Source organism: Canis lupus, chromosome 5 (genome assembly GCF_048164855.1).
Source record: "Canis lupus baileyi chromosome 5, mCanLup2.hap1, whole genome shotgun sequence".
Classification (NCBI taxonomy): Eukaryota; Metazoa; Chordata; class Mammalia; order Carnivora; family Canidae; genus Canis; species Canis lupus.
This window is the reverse complement of record NC_132842.1, coordinates 16791030-16810663: the sequence shown is the minus strand read 5'-3', so window position 1 is coordinate 16810663 and position 19634 is coordinate 16791030. Positions and strand designations below refer to the sequence as shown.

The following is a 19634-nucleotide window of genomic DNA, read 5'->3' as shown; positions in this document are numbered from 1 at the left end:
CTTGGTGGGAATGTGAACTGGTGCAGCCACCCTGGAAAACTGTGTGGAGGTTCCTCAAAGAGTTAAAACTAGACCTGCCCTACGACCCAGCAATTGCACTGTTGGGGATTTACCCCAAAGATACAGATGCAATGAAATGCCAGGACACCTGCACCCCGATGTTTCTAGCAGCAATGTCCACAATAGCCAAACTGTGGAAGGAGCCTCGGTGTCCATTGAAAGATGAATGGATAAAGAAGATGTGGTCTATGTATACAATGGAATATTACTCAGCCATTAGAAATGACAAATACCCACCATTTGCTTCTACGTGGATGGAACTGGAGGGTATTATGCTGAGTGAAGTAAGTCAATCAGAGAAGGACAAACATTATATGTTCTCATTCATTTGGGGAATATAAATAATAGTGAAAGGGAATATAAGGGAAGGGAGAAGAAGTGTGTGGGAGATGTCAGAAAGGGAGACAGAACATAAAGACTCCTAACTCTGGGAAATGAACTAGGGGTGGTGGAAGGGGAGGAGGGCGGGGGATGGGGGTGAATGGGTGACTGGCACTGAGGGGGGCACTTGACGGGATGAGCACTGGGTGTTATTCTGTATGTTGGCAAATTGAACACCAATAAAAAATAAATTTATTATTAAAAAAAAGAGTCTGGCTTTCATACATAAGAGTAAACAAACTACATATTTTTGTCATGAAAGTACAAAATAATTGTGCTTTTGGGTGGCTGGGGTGGAGAAGGCTAATGATAGCCAGGAAAACCATACATTCCTTCTACTATCCCCAAGCTCTTGTAGGTAAGTTAGGTAAGTGGCCTTCTCCCCCCCCCTTTTTTTTTTCCTTCTCCCCTTTTTAATAGGATGTGGTACTTCTAGTCACTTTTCCACACTCAGGCGTTGGAAGCAAGAAGAGGGATTGGTATTCAAGGGAAGACTAGTTTTTTTTATCAAAAACAAAGAGCTGGGTAGGCCTCTGCTCCTAGAAGAGTGCCATAGCACCATTGTTCATGACATTTCCTATTGTTTTGGATGTCTATCTCCTTAGACGCACACCCAGGTAATGCCCAGCATGAATGCACCACTCTTTGTTTTGCATACAGTTTGCACATAGGTTCACAGCCAAGGGAGCTGAAGGCATCTACTGAGCATAGGAGGAGTAACAATCCTTCTTAGGCCACCCAGAAAGGGAGCTGAACACAAGACATTACAAAACACATATGAAGAAGTGAGCCACTGTTTAAGGCCTCAGGGCAGCAGTTAATTACACAGACCTCAGCATAAGATGAGAACAGGAGGTGAGAAGGTGGAGTTGGCAAGTAAGTCTTTTTAGAAAAAGTATTTCTTTTATTTTCCAAACTTGAAGTATCTGGATACATTATCTAGTTGATTTTCAGCCTGCTTTAGGAGGCTTATAAAAACCATTCTATAAAATAATTGTTTATTAGACAACATAACATATTGATTCTTACTCAGACAAGAAGGTGGCCAATAATACTCTCAAAGTGAAAGTAGTAAGGAATCTGTATTTGAGTTGACTTATAAGAGTCTGTAGGAGAAGAATAAAGAAACGAAAGATGAGCAGTAATGAAGAGCCCTTGGTAAAAATACATTTAATTATTCATACAACTAATGATTGTAAAAATAAAAATTGGCAGGGCTAGGAAAAGCAGAAAGTGGGCCTAGAAATAGAAAAGAGATTATCTTATACTGAAGAAAAGAGGAAGTAATAGGAGTTGCGTGGGGCAAGTGTTGGAAGCACCTATCAAAAGGTTGCTTTAGAAATGGGAGTCAGAGTTCGTGACTAATTGAAGAATTTTTCAAATGGAATTTCAAGCTAATTTTAGAAATATTTGAGGCACAGAGAGAATAACCAATTAGTTGCTCAATTCGTCCAGCTGCTTTTAATGGGATTTGTGCCTTTGTTTTGGTTTATCATGAATTGAGCACACCTGTTCTCTGCTAATAGTACAAACTGTGAAGGGTAGACTCACTTAACCACACTTGATTCCCTCAAAAGTAAAGTACACTGGAAAAAGGATAGATTTAGAAGCAGAGAGCTTGGGGTCTGAATCCCAGTTCTGTTGTATATTAGCATGTGGTCTGAGACAAGTTACCTAATCTCTCTAAGCCTCATTTTTTTCATCTGTAAAATAGATACAAAAAAATACTGAACAATGAGGACTATTGTAGAAATTATAAATAAGCACTGTAAGACATAAGGTACCCAGTAATACTTAATACATAGCAGTTATAATTATTCCACAATTGGAAATACTCTGCAGTGGCAGCAACCTTTTGTGAATATTGAAGATTTATCTTGAAGTGGAGCAGATAAGTAACAGAACAATTTGAAATAGCTTTTGTATTTGAATTATCTAAGCTAGGTCAAGGGCAGCCATGTTATGTCTACGATGCTCAAGTGTAGAGAATTCTCACAGGAGCAAGGTTGCATATTATGAAGGCTTCGGTTTTGCAATGTCTTGGAGACTATCACTTCAGTTGCTTGGTAGCCATAATACTCAACACTTGAGGATGGAATCTTTGGTGAGAGTGAGAATGAGCATACCAAGACAAATTACAGGATTATGTCAGCAACTGGTCTTTTGCTGCTCATTTTGGGGTTGACGCATGTAAGCTATTGGACCAGTGGCTTATATATGTTACCCATGTAATCATATAGGCATGTTGGAGTATTTACTCTTAAATGCTTAGAGAAAGTATTACATGTGAAGACCCTTATTCAAGGTAGACTACAGCACCAGAATTTGAGAAAACAGCTTTGGAAATTCCTAATTCTTATAAGCTACTTCCCTAATATTTATTATTAAGGATTTCCTATGAAGATATAACTAACTAGTATATCTGTCCTTTTCACAAGGAATAAACTAATGACTTACATCATATTTAAAAGGCCTTAACTGTATCACTGTTTCATCTTAACTATACTTGAATCCTTAAATTCTTGATTGACTGGAGCAAGAATATATAGATTATTTCAAATACTCTTGATATTTTACAAAGAGACTGATGATTATTAAAAAGTTCTTCCCACTAATGACCAAATGAACAAAATACTTATTTTTCTTGAAATTTTTTTGCCATCTCTGAATGGTTGACACTTTGATAGAGAATGTACAACTACACTACAGTGAATCTGAAGTTATCCAAGTGAAAACCAAATTATCTTTTTGTACCAAATGTAAAATTATACTTTGTACATATTATTTTATCACCCTAAATCCCCCCTGCCTTTTGGGGGCATAAGTAAGGGCCAGGTTAAGTGAACACAATTCAGGTGATGATAATGTTAACTGAGCATCTTGCAAGTTGTAAGTGTGCAATTTATTTCATTTCCCTTTTGTGTGCACATATCATTTCCTTCATTTATAATATAGAAATTGAGACTCAGAAAAAATGACTGTCAAGTCCAAGGCCAAGTTGTTAGTAAACACTAGGACTAGTACTAGAAGCCACATCTTTTAAGCACAACAGAATTTGCTCTTCTCCAAGTTGTCTTTATTTACTTTTTCATGAGTCCATGGTTCATACAGCAAACATTTACTGAATGCATCTTATATGCCAGGCACTGTGGTAGGCCCTAGAAATACGAATCACCAATGGATCTCATCCCTAAGCAACTCACACTTTGATAAATGAATGACAACAGCTCCTTTTGCCAAGTGCTCTGGGAGCAAGGAGGAGGAGGGAGCAAAGGCAGGGGTAGGAGCTGGTGGTCCTGAAAGGAAAAGATATCCCTGAGCAGCAGATAGAGGCCTTGGGCAGCTGCAGCTGCAAGCAGTCTCCTCTATTCACACTAGCATGCCCAGCCAGTGTTATCATTATCTGAGTACCAAGTCTCAGAAAAGATGGGAAAAGGACAGGTCCGGGGAAAGATGAGCAGGAATTACTCAGGTGAAGAAGATGGGGGAAAAGCATTCCAAGGGAAGGGAATGGCTGCTGTATGAAAGCACGATGTCATGACATTATATGGCTCCTTTGGGAGACTCTATTTGGTGTAGCTGAAACGAATGAGGTGGGCGGCAGGGCAGTAGGGAAGTGAACCAAGAGAGATTAGCAGAGGCCAGGCACTGTGAGGTTTATGGTTTTGGGTGCATCCTGCAAGGTACAGGAAGTGAGTGAAGGGTATTTACCAGTGCTATGATCAGATGTGGATCATAGAAAGCTCCCTCTTGCCGTAGTGGAAAACCAGATTGGAGGAGCCAGGTGGGATCATGGCAGGAACCTAAGGCAGAAGTGAAGAGTCCTGGGATTAAGGACGGAACAGTGAGGATGACAAGCCAAGATTTGAGAGATAGGGGGGCAGACTTGTTGAATGTCTAGATAGGTGTAGAGATGGGAGTCAGGAGTTTGAGATGTCCCTTAAATTTCTGACTGGGATGAATGGATGGACAGTGATGATATCCTCTGAATTTGGGAAGAAAGGGAGAAAAGGAAATGTCCCTTTAGAGGAGGAGGGACATAATGAGTGATTCTGACATGTTGAGTGTATGAGGTGCTTTGAGGACTTACAAGTGTGGATGCTGGGTTGATGCCATCCTTAACATAGAACACTGTGTTTCTGGATGACTTACAGAAATTTTTTGATATTTTCTACTCAAAGCATTTATTTTAACATGGAAATTCATCAGCATATAGGAAAAGCAGCTATACAAATAAATAAGGATGAGTCTTATATGAATCTAACTACAGAATAATATTTTAGCACATAGATCTAAACATTTTCCCATTTGTTAATATTTTTCAACACGTGATTTAAAAAGTCTAAGATACCAAAGTCTTAAAAGATAAATTATTTAAAAATCTTTATTAGTCACACACCCTTAAAACATTTGCATTTGCTCTGAGAGGGAAATATACACCCAAAGGGTGAAGGAGAAAAAAATAGTTTCCTTAAGTGAAGGAATGGGAAGAACAGAAGATCTATCTGGCCACTTGCCAGAGAATATTGAAAAGCTGGACATTTCAAGACAAATCTCCACTAATCCATCTTTTACCAAAGTTCTCACTTAAAGTCCACTTTTTGACATGAAATATTTAATAGGAACTTATTTTAGCCACAAAGTGCCCTTAAAAAAATGTAATACTGGGCTCCTTACTCGGCTAAAAGAAGAAGGTATGAGAAGAAACTTGCATTTAAAAAAAGGAAAAAGGGGACTTGAGGAAAGCCTTGACCAGTTAATGAGAGTTTCTATTGAAAACTGAAAGCTAATGACAACACAAAGTTTCTTTGCTATTTAGGACAGATGTTTCTTAAAGAATGGATAAATCAATAAAGTTCATTTTCTATTGGCATCTGGAACCACAATTTTAATCTGTTGAAATGGCACAAAGACAAAGAACAAAATACAAATAAACACAAAAAGGTTTTCTGTAGAAAGGAGCACCTTTTAATTGGCTTTCACCCTCACAGTTTATATTCAGCTCCCTAATGGGGAATAAACTCCCTCAGGAAGGTGACTTTTTGTTGGGTGCGTGCATGATGTTCATTTGTCTTGCATCTAAAAATTAGAACATAACAAGCTTCTAATCATCACCTGTTAATTCAAAACAAAAAGAATTCTTTTTTTTTTTTCCATTGAAAGCAGATTGTAGTAAAAAAAAAAAGGCAGCATTCTCCAAGGTCATATGCTGTTGGCAAAGCTCAAAAAAACCTTGTAGTCCAACTTGCTTATGTTCAGCTGTGTTTACTTAGACTTAACATGACAAAGTCTGCCTCTGATTATGCTGTGCAGTCATCTGCCCACAGATAAATAGGTATTACACAAACTTTTGGAGAGAATGACATTTGGCCTCCATAATTTTGGAATAATTTACTATGTACCTTCAACTTAAAACACCAAAATGATCCACAATATGTTTTTGGGAATGAAGCATAAATATTTCATTTTACAAAGGGAGCAGTCTCCATGACCTTTATGGATTTTAGGTGATTTACTAACAAAGTATGGTACTGGTTTGGAAGGTGTGGGGTAGCTCTGCAACAGGCAGTTTGAGGCAACATTTATTTCAGTCTTTTCAATAACCATCAAGATTTCAAGGAATTTCTGTAAACAAACTGTCACTTAAAGAAAATAACTTTCCATCATTTTTTGCAACAAGTCTCCAGAACAGAACATGCATATAAAAATAAGAGTTAACTAAATTATTTCCAGAGACTGCATCTTGGAGTAATGTTTACACTATTGGTAGAAAGCAAAAGCTCAATGTTTTACCACCGTATCTTACAGTAAATGCAAAATTTTGCTTTTGGAGTAATGTAAACCATTTCCACAGCATACAGTCTGTTCCTGATTACCTAAGAATTGATTCTGACCCATCATATTTACTTTGCTTGCTGTTGTATTTACATAATAAAAGATACACAGACTTTCCTCTCCAAACTAAGATTGTTTCAAAGGTGGAAGTACTTATTATATTCCCCAGCTATCAATCAATAAACCAATCAATCAACAGATCTTTACTGTATTTTGCTAACAGCTGGTAGTACAGTAGTGAACGAGAGGGAGATGGTTCTGTCTTCTGAAAATTATCTAATGAGAAAAATGATAAATGGAACACGTGCTATCACTTTCTGGGTTACCTAGTTTAATTTACATAATTATGAAGAGTTTTCCTCCACAGAAATGAATATATTTTCAACCCTGAGTCTTGTTTTATTATTGAATTAACTTAGGAATATAGCCCTTCATTTAGAATGTGGTCTGTCAAGGGAGCCATGAATATTCAGCTGTGCCAGCTCCCTTTACCAGTTCAGGACACATCTGTAAAAAGGTTAGTTTTGACTGATTCATTTAATACTTTCTAGTTTGACCTTTATTCTAATTTACTGAATTTGCTTTGATACACACTCTGTAAAGTGAAATAAGGTAAAGGATGGCACTGCTACTCTTCTAGCAACTGCCACTTACATTTAATAAGCAAAGATTTCCAAAAGCCTTTCCCTCTAAAGAACTGAATAGATCTATGTACCTTATGCCACATTCCCCCACTGTTTTCTTACTGACTTTGGGATTCACAAACAATGATTTTAGGAATACACACACACACACACACACACACATTCATATATGCATATGTTTTCAAATGTGTATGCCTTTAAGGTTAGGAAACAAATCCATAACATGTGCTGGAGACTAGTGTCCTGCTCACACCAATCTCTACAAGAGCATATATGTAGGCCTCATCAGCTTTATTTTTTTTAAGATTTTACTTAATTATTCAAGAAAGACACACAGAGAGAGAGAGAGGCAAAGACATAGGCAGAGGGAGAAGCAGGCTCCATGCAGGCAGCCCGCTGCAGGACTTGATCCCAGGACTCCAGGATCACAACCTGAGCCGAAAGCAGATGTTCAACTGCTGAGCCACCCAGGCGTTCCAGGCCTCATCAGCTTTCAATGCAAAACTGCATCCACAATCATTCTAGAAAGGGCAGATTCCCCAGATTCGACGTGTAGTCAGAGAACTGAATCCAGGAAAATGAGGGAGTATGAAATTCTCTTCTGAAGCCCAGCCACATGACCAAGCCACTGATGGAACAGCAAGCCCAGTGAGGAAGGCTGCTGCTCTAGAGAGAAAGAAATTACTTTCACAGCTTGATACCTAGGTCCTATGATAGCTGCCTCAAAGAGGAAGGTAAATGATGTTAGAAAACATGGGGGATGTACAAATGACCACACAGTTTACTTTCCGAGCATGGGAGCTGTGGGGCCAGTTGATATATTAAAGTAATGAAAACCCTTTAAGTTATGCAGCCACTTGCTGGGGGATTTCTTATTAAGGAAAAGTAAATTTGCAAGTCTTATTAGATTGGACCAAGACATAACGCTGCACAAAAACTAGCACGAATTCCTTTTCATTTTAAAAAAGGAATTTGTAAGTCCTATATGTGCAAATTATCTGACATTCAGTCAGGGCTATCAGGCAGCAATATTATGTCTAAGAAAAGAATGGCAGACATCAGTATCTCCACACATGCAGTTTGCTCTTTAAAACACCGAATTTAACACAGAAGAAAATGTTAGTTAGCAGATCACTTGACGGGAATTAGTTTGCAGAAGATATGTAGTTGAATCAAACTTATATGGCTCTCTCAATGTTAACCAAAGTTGGAAGAAAAAAAAAAAAAGGAAAGCTTTCACAACCAAAAATCTTGAAAAATTTCCTATATTTTCTGGTTTCATTTTTCCCAGAACTGAAACACCACAAAATAACATCACCTCAGTGCACTCACTTCCAGCTCAGTCAGGAAGTGCTGAGGTACATAAACATTTTTTATTTCACTTTTTTACAAGAAGGTGACCAACATTTTCTTAGCCTTCCAAAAAGCTTCAGGTTTGGAATACATTTTGGTTAAATGTCAGCAAAGGAATTTGCTCATCGTTCAAAAAGCACTTTTTCTTTCCAACTTTGGAATATATGTAGAAACTGTGTTGTGAATGGAATTACCAAAAAGGCTTGGAGCCACAAAGGGAAATCTAGTTTTACAATTCCGAAAAGAGTTGTGTAGGGAAGCCTTCTGTATGGGAGGAAACAGGATGAACAAAGGACATTCATATAGCACAGCTTGTCAAGTGCTTTCACAACCATTAGCAACAGCTTTGGGAGGTAGGACATTTTCTCTCCCTCATTTAAAGATATGGAAATAAATCAGAGAAGTTAAATGATTTATCTAATGTTTTTCAGTTAATGGTAGAGAAAAAATATCTGAACCCAGATCTTCAAAGTCTAAGGCCATAACTAGAAGGCGCAGATTGAAAACCAAGCGCCAGCATTGTGCATACTGGGAAAAAGCTAGAAGTCTTGCCAAGGTGTATCATCATCACTATTATTTAACACTGTATGTAGAGGTACAAGTCAATGCAATAAGCCAGGGAAAGAACTCATGGCAAAAATTTCAGCAGGAGGTAAAACCATCACTGTTTGCATGTAATATAACTGTATTGCTAGAAAACATAAGAAAGTCTACTAAAAGGCCTACAAAAATAATAAGCAAATTTATTGCGGTAGCAGAGTATAACAACATATACAAATCAATGGCATTCTCATATAAAAAGCAACAACCAGTTAGAAAAATGTGATGGAAGAAAGGACTCTACTTACAACAACAAAGCAGCAAAAAGATAAAATGCCTATGAACAAATTTAACAAGAAATATGCAAGACTTATTTAGAACATTTTAGAACCCTCCTAATGGCAGCAAAAGAAGCTATGGACAGACATATCAAGTTTTTGGATAAGATGATTCTACATCCTAAAAATATCGATTTTCTGTAATTAATTTGGAAATATAACACAATTCCAATAAAACTAACAAAATAGTTCTTTTTAGTAGACAGGTTGATCCTAAAATTAATATGGAAAAACAAGCAACAATAGCTAGAAAAACTGAAAAAGGAAAAATGAGAATAAACACAGCCATATATTAAATGTATTCTAAAGGCTCACTAAAACAGTGTGGGACTTTCTAGTAAAAGAGTAAAAAAAAAAGAAGTCAGTAGAGGAGAATAGAGAGATAAGATAGGCTCAGTTTAAAATGTGGTATTCCTGGGGATCCCTGGGTGGCTCAGCGATTTAGAGCCTGCCTTTGGCCCAGGGTGTGATCCTGGAGTCCCGGGATTGAGTCCCACGTCAGGCAACCTGCATGGAGCCTGCTTTTCTCTCTCTCTCTCTCTCTCGAATAAATAAAGAGAATCTTTTAAAAAAAAATAAAAATAAAATGTGGTATTCCCATCAGGGAAGAAGGAAAAAGACAAATGGATCAACAAGTGGTATTAGGATAACTAAGTAGCTGTATGGGAAAAAAATTGAGTAGTTTTTCACATTGTATGATACCATATGTCAAATTAAGATGCATTCCTAAAAGATTTAAGGTAAAAATTGAGACCCATAGAAATATTGGAAGAAAACTTGTGACACCCCCTTTAAAGCTGTGAAGGGAGGAAGTTCTATCACTTAAAATCTAGAAGCCATACAGAGACAGATTATTAAATATAATTACAGTTTTTTAAAGACTACATGAGGAAAAAATCAAAATGAAAATAAGAACATATGTAATTAATAGAGACAAAATATTTATTACTCACAAGTATCTCCCTACTCCATAAAGTGTTCTTCAAATTAATAAAACATTATCCACAAGAGAGTCCCATAGCAAAAAGAGTATGAATATATATACACACAGGGAGAATGAAATTTTGTGACTGTCTTATTTCACTTAAAAAAATGTCTTTAAGGTTCATTCATTTTGTAGTGTGTGTCAGAATTTCCTTCCTTCTTAAGGCTGAATACTCTTCCATTTTATGTATATGCCACATTTTCTTTATGCATTCATCTGTCAGCAGACACTTGAGCTGTTTTCACCTTTTGGCTATTATGAACAACACTTCTATGAATGTGGGTGTTACAAACATCTGCTTGAGTCCCTGTTTTCAGTTCTTTTGCATATATATATCCAGGAGTAAAATTGCTGGATCATATGGTAATTCTATTTCTGCTTTTCTGAGGAACTAGCATACTGTTTTCTATAGAGGCTGCACTTATTTTATATTCCTACCAGCAGTGCACAAGGGTTCCAATTTTTCCACATCCTTCCCAACACTTGATTTCTGTTTTGTCTTATTTATTTATTTATTTATTTATTTATTTATTTATTTATTTATTTATCTTTTTTTTTTTTTTAAATAGTAGCCATCCAATGGGTGTGAAGCAGTATCTCATTATGGTTTTGACTTGCATTTCTCTAGTGACTAGTAATGTTGAGTGTCTTTTCATGTGTTTATTGGCCATTTGTGTATCTTCTATGGAGAAATGTTTATTTAACTCCTTAGCCCATTTTTTAATTGAGTTGTTTTTTGTGGAGTTGAATAGTCTTTTATATAAAATAAGGGAAATAATACTTTATATTCATATTTGCTTATAAATATTAAGGATTCTCTGTAAGGGTATATTAAAAGTTAAATATTTAAATAATGTACTTAGATGACATTCCTCTGTTACATATTTATAGTATCCTGTATTTCTTTGTAGTATTTGGCATACTGCTTCGTTCAATGCTTATCTCCCACAATATGCTGTCTGTCATGCTCATTGTTTTAGCTTTAATACATAGCAGAAAAGATCTCAAGGATTATTTGCTAACAGACTCACTAACTGATGAAGAGAGTAATTTATCATGTTAGAACATATTATGCTATTAGGATGCTAGACTGTTAGATTACAAAATAGTAGTCTTGTTGGAAAGCAGAAAGAAGGACCCAAGGGAGTTAAGCAGCAGGTTCGGGGCTGCATTATGATTTTTGTATGCTCTAGGGCCTTCTGTCTTTGCATACTCTTTCCTATATAAAAAAAGGTTAAAATTGTATTTTATGATTACATCAATAGGTAGATGTATATAATTCACATTTGTTATGTATTCATTACTATTATGTTCATTTTTCTTTTGATTTTAAAAGAAGTAAGATAGAAGTATTTCCATGGGTCCTAGCCATTGTGCTACTGTTTGGAAGTTAGCCCTTGGAGAGGTAACCAAGGAATAAGTAGTAGATGTGAGGTATTTCTTAAAGAAAGCAGGCCTATGATGCTGTGATGCTATGACCAAAGACTTAATCCTGGGGGACTGAGAGGCAATATGAACACATGTGAACCAAGTGTGCATGAAAAGAAGTAAAAGGAACATACAAATTCAACCATTTTGAGGCTTATCTTCTCTGCTTCTGCACCACTGTTCTCTGCCCTCTCTGACAACTTGCTACAGTAGTTGGCATCCATTGGCATTAAACAGGGGTTACTTCTGTGAAACTAAGTTTTGAATTTCAAGGACAATGAAAAATAAAACTTTCTTCTCACCCTACTCTAAAATGTTCTTCTAGTTAATTCACTTGAAATTTCAAGAGAAATTTATCTTTAAAAGAAACTAACTCTGCTTTTCTAAATGGAAACTTACAATCTATAAAAAATTGTCTTTTTTGTTTGTTTGTTTTTTTTTGGTGAGCATAGTGAGATGAACATAGTGACTCCTGTTGTACATATACACACACACATTATGTTTTAGAGAGAGTGTGTACACAAGAGGGGGATGGGGCGGGGGAAGGGCAGGAGAGAGAGAGACTCCCAAGCAGACTCCACACCCAGAGTGGAGCCTTACAGGAGGCTTGACCTCATGACCCTGAGATCATGACCTGAGCTGAAATCAAGAGTCGGATGCTTAACAGACTGAGCCACCCAGGTGCCCCCAAAATGAATTATTGTAATAAAATATTTTCTTTATCTCAATATGGTCCAAAATATTACCATTTTAACATCTAATCAATATAAAAATTGATGATATATTTTCTGTGTTGTTTTCCTCCACATATTTAAACATATCTCAGTTTAGACTAGTCATATTTTAAGTGTTCAGTGGCCTCATGAGACTAGAGGCTAATATATTGGACTGCACAGTTCTAAGTGACTCTAGATAAAATGCACACATGAACCACTCTATGACCCATCTCTTAATTCTCATAGTGAGATAATGAATCCTGAGGAATCTCTGAAATACTGAAAATGTCCATAGTTTCCCACAGCATTCCTGTGAAAGCAGAGATTTCTAGAATTATCCTACAATGAAAAAGTTGAAGATAAGACAGGGCTTGACTGTAGCATGTATCTTGCTTTCCATTCTTGATCCCTGGTTAAAGAAACCTCTTATTCACTACTAATTGGTCACGATGACCATTTCCTTTTACCACATCATCTTCAGTTTCTGTATTAGCACAAGGAGAAAAGATTCCTTGCTGTTGCTGACTTCATGCACACTCTTTCCCCCTTAAGAGTACTTTTTAATCTTTTCTTATGGGATAGTGGGAGAAGACTGAACGAGGCTTATAACAGGCTTATACATAAGCCCCACAGTACTCAATAAATAAAGAATACCAGTTTAAAGACTCACCCCACACTACTCAACATGGAATCCACAAATTCCTTCAAGAGTCTCTTCAGGCCTAATTTGTCAGTAATTCCTGGTATTTAAAAGTTCTCTGGTCCTTTAGCATACAGACCCTGATCTGGAAATAAGAGTCATTCCCTTATCCTATTATGATTTTCTTGTCTTCTTAGCTCTCTCCTTTCTCAGTCCAATGAACTTTTCAAATGTTCTTTTCCCACATCACTATGAAATATTTTTTGGATGTTTCTCTTCTAGTTTTTCTTTCCTATTACACATTTATTCGGTCTTTCAATTTCTGACATCATTATTTCTTATAATCACCACTATACTTTCTATTTTTCTAGATGATTCTCTCTCAAAATCAGATTCTCTAGCTCTTTATCAAGATAGAGCTATCCGACCTATAGTCAAGTATTAAAACAGCCCTTCCATCCCAGGAAAGAAATTTATATATAATTTACCTCAAGTACCCAAGTTTAAATGACCAGTGGTTAAGATAAAGGTGAATGAAATGATTTTTGATTCTGGCTGAGTCTTTCAATGGTGGCAGAAAGCACTTAAAGAGAAGTGTCTAATTGTGATGAGCTGGCTAAAGAAGGTAAAATGTGTCTAATGTTGCTCCTTTGTTTTTTTTTTAAGATTTTATTTATTTATTCATGAGAGACACACACAGAGAGAGATAGAGGTAGAGACACAGGCAGAGGAGAAGCAGGCCCCATGTAGGGAGCCTGATGCGGGACTCCATCCTGGAACTCCAGGACCATGCCCTGGGCCAAAGGCAGGAGCTAAATCGCTGAGCCACCCAGAGATCCCAATGTTGCTCCTTTGATTTAACATCCTCCCAGCTTTTCTCTCGTTAATAAATCAGAGAGTAAGCCAAGGATTGGGGATCACAGAAGGTACTCCAGTGCTAGAAGAAAGCATGGTCAGGGCCTAACTTCCACTTTGAAGATGTCTATCTCTTCAACACAACCTCAGAACTCTAGGGGTTATAATGACATTTCTGGCTTATCCCTAACTCCATACCTCTGCCAGTTTCTCAACATATGTGTTTACTGGTGATATTTCTAAGTCATATCATAGGACTAGATGGGAAGCTTCCCTCAGAAATATGATAAACTATAGCCCAATAATATCACTGCTTTGAAATAAGATATAAATCTTTTTGTCCTGCACAATCACATGTAAGAACAAAACTATTCATGCTAGAATACCCTAAAAATGGAAATAGAATGAAAGCAGCAGTGCTTTGAAATCACAGACCATCACCAAGGAGAGGACCATCATGGGGAAAAAAGAATGTGTCTCTTAGAATAACATAGTTTCAAATTTAAAACAAATGGAAGAAATGATCTAATTATCTAATTGACTCCTTTCCTAAAATCACTATCCACTTTTTAATACCAATTTCTATTCCTCTATCATGTTATTCACTTTTCCTGATAATGCATGTATCATTTTCTTAATAGAGCACGAACATAAAACAAAGTATTTTCTGGTGGATTTGTTTTCTTTTTTCCCAGAAGCTTCAAAGCCACCCTCAGTTTCCAAACTGGCCAGGAAGATGGAATGGACAAGTCCATTAGTATGGGCTTCTGAGCCCAGAGATGACCTCTACACTAACTGTCCTGACCTGGATTCAACTCTGCAGAGGTTATGAGAGCACCCTGCCTAACCATCAACTCTGCTTCAAAGAGGAACCCCAAATAAGTCCTAAACTCATAGTCCCAAGAACACTAGAAACTCCAGAACTATCTCCAAATGGGGTTCCAAACCTAGGTGGAATGATGGTTGGGTTTTAGGGAATCCTTGAAATCTTTAAAATTATAAACACGTATAACTAAAGAAAATAAGTTCCCATTTAACATCACAAATACCTTATAAAGAAAGTGAAAGTAATAAACCATGAGGCCCCTTAGGTTTGTTTAGCATCTTGGGGGGCAGGTTAAGTATGCAAAGGTAGGCCTGGAACAGAGTTTGCAAGCTGATGCTGGAGAAAGCTGGATTCTACTACACTGAGTGAAAAGAACTTGGAGATTTCGAGACAATTAGGAAACTAGCGGGTAAATAGGAGAGGGTGGAAGGCAGAAACTTGAACTAGTGAGATGCTGTGAGGCTGGGGACCACATCAAGTATAGCAGGAAGAGTCCCATGTGGAATGTCTAAAGGACACTTAAGAACAGGGAAAAATAGTGCTGCACATGAAACTATGTGAACTGCTATAATATAAGGCTCTCCTCCGTTCTCTCCAAATTTTCCATAGTCTACTACATTTCTGCATCTTCTGAGTGGAAGGACATGCTGGCATTTGAGGAATAAAGTACATTTCATATCTGAATCTTTGTGATGCAGAACAGGGACAACATATGTGAGATGGCAGTGCAACCCAAAGGTTGAATGTAGCATGGAAAGTACATAGTGACATATGCTTTGAAGACAGAACCCTCAGGCATAGTCAGAAATCCTCAGAAGGAAGGGCACCTGGGTGGCTCAGTGCTTGAGCACCTACCTTTGGCTCAGGGCATGATCCCAGGGTCTGGGATTGAGTCCCGCATCGGGCTATCCGCAGGGAACCTGCTTTTCCTTCTGCCTATGTCTCTGCCTCTGTGTCTCTCTTGAATAAATAAATAAAATCTAAATAAATAAATAAATAAATAAATAAATAAATAAATAAATTCCTCAGAAGGGCCCGACATTCCACAGCATGAATAAAGTGTCCAAGAGAATCCTATTTAGATTTAAGGAATCAAAGATACTCCTTCTACCATCTGGGTTACACTGAAGTGTCAGGTAAGGAGAATGGATGCGCATTCCTCTGGACAAGGATCCAAAGCTTTCTATCCAGTTTTCAAAGCAGCCCATATACAAAAGGAGGAACAGCTCTAAATAAATTAAGAGTCACTGTTTGGGAGAGTTCTACTCCATGAATGATTTTTTTTTTTTATTTTGAATATACTTAACTAGAATGGAAAACACCGTAAAATCAAGTGGAAAAAGCCTGAACGAGGAGCTGAGAGACTCAACTTCTCTTTCTGGCTCTGTCATTAAGTAGCTGTGCACCAGTGGGTCACTCCTTCCCACCCTGCAAGAAAGCAGGGATAATTATCCTTATTTTTACGTCATAGAGTTATAATGACGATCAAATAAAATAACAGATGTTCATGTACTTTCTAAAGTACATAGAGCAACACAATGTATTAATAGATCTAATCTGGCATTAGATTTGCTAACCTAATACCAGAATAGTAAGTACAAAAAATGACTTTAGTAAAAATATTTTTACAATTCAATCATGGATATTATATCCTTTTCTTGCCATAATAAACAATGGCATTCTGCTTTAAAGGATATTTTTATCGTTCATCCAACTTTCGGAGTCTCACTGTGTTCTAGCCTCACTTTACAACTTCTATTTTGTGACTTTTCCTACCTACTGCCTTGTTCCTCTACAGGCAAGCACATCATACTTACGCAAAGGGAAAAGAGACTTTGCTTGCTGCTTCTACACATGGCAATGGACATGACATTTGATCTTAACATAGGGATTAAGTCATTCATGAGTAGAGCCCAAAGAGAGGAACAGCTCCAAAAAAACAACTAGCCTTGCTGGTACTACAACATCCAGAAATTCAGAGTTGCTTCTGGTACAGTTACAATTTGTAGTCTGTCTGGCACTGAGAAATCCAACTGCAGTCTCTGTGGTTTAAATAAAATGTATCTACAGCAGCTTGGAGCCATGTTTTAAAATGTTCCATGTTATTTTAGTTCAAGGACAAGCTTTTAAAATTAAAAGAAAACTTTGGCTTTAATTATAGATTAAAAATGAGGGTTTTTTTTTTAAAGGAATGCTATTGAGTCCAACTTTTGGAGAGAGCATTCAAAATAAAAAAAAAAAATTCTTCCCCTAAAGTAACAATCTTCATTAATATAGGAAGATCAAAAACTGAGAGCATACACTCACACATAAAGACAACATTTTTGTGGCTTTAAAACTATGATAGTCACAGTTCATCTACTCAGTATGATATTTTCCAGTAATTTCAGTTACATTTTACAATCAGGATGCAATACTTTAATAGGCATTACTGCTGACACAATGACAGGACTAATAAAAGGCAGTTGATATTGTTGTTTAACCTTAAATGTAAGAAAAACCTAATATCTTAGAATATAAACTTAGGAAACATAGAAGTTGAGTTATATCCTTCATATAACCAAAGGATTCAATGCAGGAATATTTGAAGTCATCAAGTCTCTACACTGTCTTTAAAATTTGATTCAATTTAAATCTAATGTTTGTGGAATGTATCTATTCTGCAATTCAAGGCACAGCTGTATTTTCTGTGGATTTCTATAGAGTGGCTTGAAGTAGAAGCCTGAAGTCAAATATACCAGCAGAGGCTGTAAGTGAAGCCTTAGACCCCAGACTCTAGACAAGTGCCAGCTCCTCTCCTGCCCTCAGTGCTCTGGGGCCACTCAGGATGCTACAGGAAGGAATCTGACTTTTTTTCTCAACAGATTTGCTGCCCCCTCCAAGGGAAAAGCTCCCCCTAATAAAGGGCCCCATCACCCTTGTTCTATATGATTGCTTTATCTACTTTCTCCACAGCTTGGGCTCCACAGCTCTCAGGAAAATTGCTTTGGGCAGATGTTTGCTTCCCTATGGCCACTGTTATGTCCCTGGATCCCTTCTCCTTTCTACAGAGATGCTCTGTACTTCCTCCTGGAAGTCTATGGCCTGTGTGCCATTGCCTGTCCTACAGAGAAAGCTCTGTCCTAATTTGTCCTAATGGCATCATCTCCAGCCTTAAATACTCATTCATACTGGGACTCTGAAAAAACTTGCATTACTACAAAGGAAGTGATGAAATAAATTCTGGACTGAAGGTTGTAATCAAAGATGAAGGAGTGACAAGGCTGATAATAATCTTCTGGAATGGAGAAATGATTAGGATGGCCCAGAGGAGTGAAGGGGGCTCCTTTGATACTCTCTCACACATTCAATCACTTAGAGACCTGCACGTTCTGCTTTCAAAATACTGTGTGGGAAATGGGGATGATAGGTGGTACTTACCTCACAGGGTCGTTATGAAGATTAAGTAAGAAAATGACTGGCACTTGGTAAACAGTGCTCAATAATTACCAGCTACTATTATTGTCATTATTATGCCTAAACTATTTTGACCATGCTGTTTTCCATCACCTCACAGACATCAGCTGTCCTAAAATAAAGTCCTGCAATTTTTAATGGCGACTCATTTACTATAGAAGACAGAAGGGGTAGACAGAGTACCTACTATGATTGGTGGGGGGGTGAGCACAGAGCAAGGACATAGGCTCCTTAGGAGCCAGGAGGTAGAATAAATCTTGGAAAATGAGGTGGGAGGATCTCTCAAGATATTACCATCTGTGTAACTTTCCCTAGGTTTGGGGAAAAGTTAAAAAAAAGGGGGTCCAGAGCAAGGCTTTAGAGTCAAACAGATCTGAGCTTGAATACTAGCTATGCAACATCACAGCTTATGTGGACAAATTTTATATAACTGTTCTTTCATCGTCAAAGTAAGGATAGTAAGACATATATCACAGAGTTATTGTGGGGTTAAATAAAATAGCACATGAGGGTAAAGCACAGTGCAAGGCACATAGTAAGCACTCAATAAATGGCAACTGTTGTTACCATGTGCAGTAGATGTTCACCATCACACTGGGAACCATTTAGGAATCTACCTTAGAAATACATTGTCAGGGGGATCCCTGGGTGATGCAGCGGTTTGGCGCCTGCCTTTGGCCCAGGGTGCGATCCTGGAGACCCGGGATCGAGTCCCACGTCGGGCTCCCGGTGCATGGAGCCTGCTTCTCCCTCTGCCTGTGTCTCTGCCTCTCTCTCTCTCTGTGACTATCATAAATAAATAAAAATTTTAAAAAAATTTATATTTAAAAAAAAAAAAAAAGAAATACATTGTCAGGGATCCCTGAGTGGCGCAGCGGTTTGGCGCCTGCCTTTGGCCCAGAGCGCGAGCCTGGAGACCTGGGATCGAATCCCACATCGGGCTCCCGGTGCATGGAGCCTGCTTCTCCCTCTGCCTATGTCTCTGCCTCTCTCTCTTTCTCTCTGTGTGACTATCATAAATAAATAAAAATTAAAAAAAAAAGAAATACATTGTCAGTTGTCTGATGGTTGCATGTTTGTTAAAATGCCAGCTTCAGGGCAGCTGGATGGCTGTGGTCAGTTGGTTGAATGTCTGACTTTTGGTTTTGGCTCAGGTCATGATCTTAGGGTTGTGAGACTGAGCCCTACATTGGGTTCCACATTCAGAGTAGAGTCTGTATGGGATTCTCCTCCTCTCTCTCTCCCCTTCTGCCCTCCCCTTACTCACACTCTTTCTCTCTTTCTCTCTCAAAATAAATAAATAAAATCTTTAAGAAACAGCCTCATGTTATGAGCTAACATTATGATATTATTATGATAAATGTATGTATCATTAAGGAAAGCAAGACTAATCAAATATATAAAGAGAATACATAATGTGCAATTTTTGTACTCATATGTAACTAATTATGTAAATGTCAACTAATTTATTTAGACAAGATTTGATTTCACAAAACCTATCCATAGCAAAGCAGTATACTTTTCATACTTTATAATTAAAAGATCACACTAATTATAATGCTTATTGTCTAAACTTT

The 19634-nt window shown here is 37.5% G+C and overlaps 1 protein-coding gene across 6 annotated transcripts in view; it reads right to left on the bottom strand.

Moving 5' to 3' along the window:
• Positions 1-19634, bottom strand: part of MKX (mohawk homeobox) — a 68239-nt gene that overhangs the window by 19119 nt on the left and 29486 nt on the right. The window contains exon 6 of one of the 6 annotated variants that reach the window (XM_072825590.1): positions 4153-4244. The exons of the other annotated variants lie outside the window; for them this stretch is intronic. Coding sequence (XP_072681691.1) covers positions 4153-4244 — 92 coding nt within the window. The remainder of the gene's footprint in view (positions 1-4152; positions 4245-19634) is intronic. 6 annotated transcript variants of the gene reach the window in all.